General features: G+C 24.3%; 2 protein-coding genes across 13 annotated transcripts in view; one reads left to right on the forward strand and one right to left on the reverse strand.

Annotated features, from left to right (window-relative positions):
- The window catches only part of LOC102674920 (transmembrane protein KIAA1109), a 24,451-nt gene extending 19,721 nt beyond the window's left edge, over positions 1 to 4,730 (reverse strand). For 3 of the 12 annotated variants that reach the window (XM_006618247.2, XM_006618241.2, XM_006618248.2), the window contains exons 1-6: positions 4,348 to 4,697; positions 3,377 to 3,686; positions 3,122 to 3,265; positions 2,731 to 3,050; positions 372 to 2,647; positions 21 to 307 (exon numbers count right to left, since the gene is read on the reverse strand). In XM_006618247.2, the coding sequence (XP_006618310.1) occupies positions 21 to 307; positions 372 to 2,647; positions 2,731 to 3,050; positions 3,122 to 3,265; positions 3,377 to 3,629 (3,280 nt within the window). In that variant the 5' untranslated portion in view covers positions 3,630 to 3,686; positions 4,348 to 4,697. Of the gene's footprint in view, positions 1 to 20; positions 308 to 371; positions 2,648 to 2,730; positions 3,051 to 3,121; positions 3,266 to 3,376; positions 3,687 to 4,347 lie in introns of those variants that run through there. The other 9 variants (XM_031511738.1, XM_031511737.1, XM_031511736.1 and 6 more) reach the window with 7 other exon arrangements.
- Positions 4,731 to 5,385: 655 nt separating this feature from the next.
- Positions 5,386 to 6,173, forward strand: LOC102675959. The gene is made up of 3 exons (XM_006618250.2): positions 5,386 to 5,503; positions 5,605 to 5,771; positions 5,903 to 6,173. The coding sequence occupies exons 2-3, from the start codon at positions 5,689 to 5,691 to the stop codon at positions 6,171 to 6,173; spliced, it is 354 nt and encodes a 117-aa protein (XP_006618313.1). The 5' UTR covers positions 5,386 to 5,503; positions 5,605 to 5,688.
- The last annotated feature ends 84 nt before the right edge of the window (positions 6,174 to 6,257 follow it).

The following is a 6,257-nucleotide window of genomic DNA, read 5'->3' on the forward strand; positions in this document are numbered from 1 at the left end:
ATTATATATATTTATTGTACCTGACATGCGACTGCTTGCATTATTATGTGATCTTCCACTACCAGCTGTATTAGTATTACTTGTATTTGCAAAGTGATCAGCTGCTGATACAAATTGTCTTATTAATATTCTTGGTAATACACCAGTTACTCCAGATTTAACATGTTGACCATGAAGATTACAAGTTGATACGCGAATTGGAGATATCCAAGTATGAATACTAGTTCCTATTTCTTGAAAATATAAATCAATTGCATCTATTGCTATTCTAGTCATTCTATATTTTATATCTTCAGAACTAGGACATCTATAATAATATTATAATATTATTCTTTATATTAAATTTATAAATGTTTAAAATTATTGTATACCTATAATGTTTGTCAATATCACTATCAGGACATTGTAAAGGTGGAATACCATGATGACAATGATGTGGTAAGTCTGGAGGGCGTAAGCTATTTTCATTATTTTTTACCATCAATAAAAATGTTTCCAAAGATATAATAAGATGATGTAATTGTGGAGAACTTAATTTTCCAATTAATTTTCCTAATTGTACTTCAATTAACCATGCATATTCCAAAGTTTCTTGATCTAAACTTCTTCCTTCATTACTGAACATTGCATGTCCTCTGACTTGCAATGCACTTAACATTAAATGTCCTTGATTTAAATGACGTTCTTTAGTTGAACGGATAAAATTATCAGTAATTAATGCGATTGCGGGCGATAAAAGAAGTTGAAGTTCTGTTTCTTTAAATTTTTTTTTCATTTCAAATCCAAATCGTTCTAAAAGTATAACAGGACAAGGAGGATCATTCTCTCCACAATTTTTTACTAAATGAGCTTGAATATCATGCATTGTAATGCCAACTGTTACTTCTAATGGCCGATAATCTCTTGGATCAAATGGTTTTGATTTGGCATCCTCATCTTCTACAGATTCAACACTACTATTTTGCACATCCCTATCTTTACTTTTTTCAGTACTTATAGATGTAGGATTTGTTCGACTCTGTTGCATATCAGTAAATGTTTGATAATCACCAAATAGATTTTCTTTTAAATGTATAAAATTTTTTAAAAGGGATCCATATAAAATTAATATAGATGGACCTATTTCAAGATCTAAACTAACTTTATCAGGAGCTATAGATTGTGGATCAAATTTCTGACTACCATTTCTGGTCCATTGAAGACCTGGCGATTTCCCGCATCGAGGAATTCTCATTGGAGATAGAAGAATTTCTTCTTTTTCTGGAGTTGTTATATTTGCTTGTGGTGTAGGTCCTAAAGGTGGACATGGATGATATGTATAATTAATACTTAATGCCACAATTGGTACAGACCAACAATCAACCCAGCCTGCTCCTTTCTGACAAACATTTCTCCATTTTTTATTTTTGTTTAATTCTGATAAATATATATGTGATCCATCACGTGTCATAATCTTTGCATTTTTATTCAAAGCTAACAAAATTGTACGACTTGTATTGACTTCAGGTAGATAAAATGAAAGATCAACACTTTCACCTTGAATCCAAAAACGCAAAGGGATTGTAATAGGCAAATAATCCACAAATGGAAGATCAAATGATAGCTCGAAAAATTCCCCACAAAAAGCAATGTGCGCATTTTCTTGATTCTGTGATGAACAGTCAATCCAATTATATTCATTACATAATGTAATTAATTCAAATTCTTTTAACAATAAATTAAATTTCCACGTATAAGGTACAAAATGTAAAATATCAGGTCTGGCTTTACTCGCCCAATCATTAATCATATCTTGAAAAAATTCTTTGTGCGAATAAACTAAATTAGCTGTAGCTTTACATCCAGTTAAATTTAACATCCATTCTTGATGATCATTCCACTTTATTGGATAATGACATTTTACACCAAATTCTAATGTTTCACTTTCAACTAAACTTCGATATTGTAAACTTGTAGTTGCTTCTAAATGTAACAATTGTCCTGTTATTTTTGTTGTATATCCATCTTGTAAAACTATCCAGGGCATAGTAATTTCCAGATATGATCCAGGACCTACATTAATATGAACTGCATTTGTTTCCCTGTTTTTACTAAAGAGTATATCAATAGTAGCTTCATTCAATGTTGATAATCTAATATCAAATGATTGAACTTGTCTTTTTTCTCCTGTAACAGGAGTTTTTGTAACTTTTAATGGCTGGTAATCATTAGGGAAAAAAAATTTAAATAAATGTTCTCTTTGTCTATCAGCCCAAGGACCATAACTAAAATCAGTTCCTTTTCCACATTTAATATCAATACCCCAAATTGGCGGCATAGCTTCAACCATGTCTCCATTTACTAATTGAATCATTTGTGGATGTTCAGGAACAAATCCAGGTTCATCCATATAGTAATATACTTCTATGTTGTTTGAACTTAATACAACAAATCCTTCTCCCATATATCTAGGTGGATCATCTGACATTCCAGTATACTTTGGACTGGGTGCTAAAATAACTTTGAAATTTTCTGCTTTACACTTTGTAAAATGCATGAAATGATCATATCGAGATGCTGCTGGTTTTGTAGAATATACAAAATGTGCTTCTTCTACAGTTATTGATAAAGTTGTTGGTATTAATCGATTACCAAATACTAATCTTCCCTAATATAATAAAATATAATAAAATACCTTAAATAACAATAATAAAAAAATATTGAAAAATGACAAAAGATTTGTGTACTAACTGTGCAAACATCCAATTTAATAACAGGTATTAAATCTCTCCATGTTCGAGCAATAACATGAGCTTCTTTTTTTCTAATATTATCAACATGACGTGAAACATCCATTGCATTTATTTGTTGACGCGTTTCATGAGTAGTATTATTAAATGATTCTATATCATGATCATCACTATTAATATTATGATTTTCTTCATCAACAAACATTTGTGATGTAAGACCAAATGTTTTTTCTAATTGTGCATATAACTGACAGCGATTATAAACATGTAATTCAAAACCATTTAACATAACTGAAAGCCTTGTATCTGAATGTGAAAGATCTGAAAAAATATTTATTCAGATTTTAGTTTTAAACATCATAAAAAAAAAGAATTTTCTGTGTAAAAAATACCTTCAGATACATCTTTGGGAACATAACTTCTCCACCATCTAAATATAAGCCATCCATCCTGCACTCTGATACTATAATCTGTTGTGATATAAACTATATCTCGAAACATTATTTTTCCACTTAGTGCACTTAAAGTAAAAGATCCTAAAAATAAATAATATAATATAATATTACATTTAATACAAAAATATATGAATATTGATATTACAATAAATATTTATTTTTTCTTAAATTTATTTTTCCTATAAAACTTACCAACTTTAACATATCCATCTCTAATAACAAACCGATTTAATAATTTTGTTAATATATAACCAATAACTCTGCTATTATAATAAGCTATATAAATAATCCATGAAATAGCAGATACTAATGAGCAAAGTAAATATATAAAACTACTATCCATTTTAAGATCATCAAGGATGACATGATCGGAATAATTCCAAAAAGCTGGTTCAATTCCAGAGAACGATGGAACTGTAACATTATACAGTTCGTTCTCTTCCATGATGATATTGTTTTTTATTGTATAATCAAGAAATATATAACATTTTGTAATTAATCACTAAAATCAAAAAACAAATATTTATACAAGAAATGATAAAATATGTTATATAAATTCTTTTATATAATATATTCAAATGACTGTTTCTAATTTCAAAAATATAAAAAATTCATAATCTCATAATAATTTACTAGTTTTAATTTTATCTTTTTTATCATAAAATTAATCAAGCTTTATTTATGTTTATAACTTAGAAATTTATTAAAATTAATTTTGGAAAGAAATAATTTGTAAACATAACCTAATAACTAATTATAATTAATAAAGTATTTTATAATTCATTTAGCAATCTTCCTAAATATATTAATTTATTATATTTAATAGGTTTTTTATTTTTTTATTATAACGTTCACAAGTAATGAAAAATTATTTATTAATGATTATACGATAATATTTAAAAATTTGTTATCAATATGTAACATTTATCGTTAAAAATTAAAAGATAAAATTTGAATTTTTCATATTATATTTATTGATTTAAAATTATTTAAATAATTATTCTTATTAATAAGAGCAAGATATCTATCTATACATACATGTATATATATATATATGTATATATATATATATACATATATATATATATTATAATCAACTATATATCTTATAAAATATTTTATGAATAAATATCAGGACAAACTAATTTATTTAACTAATTTACCTTTATTCAATACTTATATAAGAATTACATTCAATTTTTGTTGTGTCACTCATGGTTTTGTTTATCAATAGATTCGTCTAATAGATGTCACAGAACTGTCATCACTAGACAGCAATACACATAACCACATCATAGTTGACTACTGACACTTTAGATTTTTAATGATACTCTATGTTCTACTATTTATAAGATTTAACACTTACAATCTACAAAAAATGCCATCTACATTTTTCATTTTATTTATTTTAACAATTATTGTAACATTGTAATAAGTCAATAAAGCAGTTACAGATCGGCAAGATAGTATTCTGTAATATATTATTATAAATAAAAAAGTATATACATTATATTAAAAATATAAAATAAATTTAACATTCAGTGTATTTTTGTGTGAAAACTAGAATCTCCTTTCTATTTTAATTCTTAACGATTCGATTTGAATAAGATTGCAATGTTAGTAATGATTGGAATTGAAATTAAATTTCAATATAAAATTATAAATAAGAAATAAAACAAGAAATAAAAAGAATAAAAAATATTTTACAAAATATCTTATAAACGTAATAAGCAAACAAGGAAATTAAATAATGAAAAAATTAAAAATAAAATAAAAATTGACCATCAGCGAATATTAAAGAGAGACATTTTTCGAATATTAAAAGTTGGATAAGAATTGAGAATCAGCGCCAATATTAAAAGAAGATTAAGAATTGAAGATTTTTTGAGTATTTTTAATAAATAATGCTGATAGTCAATTTTTATTCTATTTCTAATTTTTTCTCCCTATAATATACTTTAATATTTTCTGTTTTTTTTTAAATATAGCGTTGATTTTATTTTTCTCTTTTTCTCACTATTTTCTTTCCTTGTCTATACTTTATAAAATTTATGAGTTTAAGAAACAGCTTTCGTATCTGATTGATATTATCTTTTTTGCTTAATCTATTAATTAAAAATCTTAATAGTTATATATATATATTTACATTCTTGTATGTAAAGAGTATATATATTTTACATGTATATAAATTTTTCTTATATTAATTAAATGTTTCCAAAAGATCTTACAATCAAATAACCTAAATTTTATTTGTTGTCAACAAAATTTTTATATTTTACATTACGATGGAAACAATTAAAAATTATTTATTCTGTCAAGGTTTGTACAAAACACAGCATAAATAATATTTTGTTTTTTATTTTTATTGAATTTATTTTAAGAATATTTAATTTAAAATTATTTTTATTTTATATTTTCAGTTTGATGTATAAATGTGTGTATGTAGCTTCAATTAAGTTTCTTTTGTTCATGAAATATTTTATTATAATTGACCTTTTTTAATTATGGAAAAATCTAAAGATACATTTGCATGGATTTATCAATTAGAATGTCCACCAATAATATTTAATACTTCAGTACAAAAAATGTTTGTATAACCTTAATAATATGTATTTTATTTTTTTTTGTAAATATATAATTTGGATATGATATTGTATAAAATTATGTTATCTAAATTATGATTATATTTCAAATATAAATTATATATATTATTTATAGATTAAATTCAAGACTTATAGGACTTATGTGGGATGATTTAGCTGATGTTATATTTAATACTAAAGAAGCCAAAATAATACGAAAAAATATTTTATTACATCATTTAAAACAAGGGACATCTAATAATGTTATTGAATGTATGAAAAATTTATTACAATTAAAATTAAATAAAAATGATTTAAAAAATCAAATATCTAAGTTAGAAGAAGAATATGAGCAACAAGATTTTATTGTTAGACAAAAAGGTATGTTATTATTAGAAATATTATAAGGTATATATTTAATAAATATCATTATTATTATTATTATTGTTATTATTATTATTATTATTATTATTATTATTATTATTATTATT

The sequence above is a fragment of the Apis dorsata genome, unplaced genomic scaffold, assembly GCF_000469605.1.
Source record: "Apis dorsata unplaced genomic scaffold, Apis dorsata 1.3 scaffold_345, whole genome shotgun sequence".
Taxonomy (NCBI): Eukaryota; Metazoa; Arthropoda; class Insecta; order Hymenoptera; family Apidae; genus Apis; species Apis dorsata.

Coding starts and splice junctions, on each gene's coding strand:
- LOC102675959 (XM_006618250.2), top strand. CDS start 5,689: ATGGAAAAATCTAAAGATACATTTGCATGGATTTATCAATTAGAATGT. Junction 5,772..5,902: donor AATACTTCAGTACAAAAAAT/GTTTGTATAACC, acceptor TATTATTTATAG/ATTAAATTCAAGACTTATAG.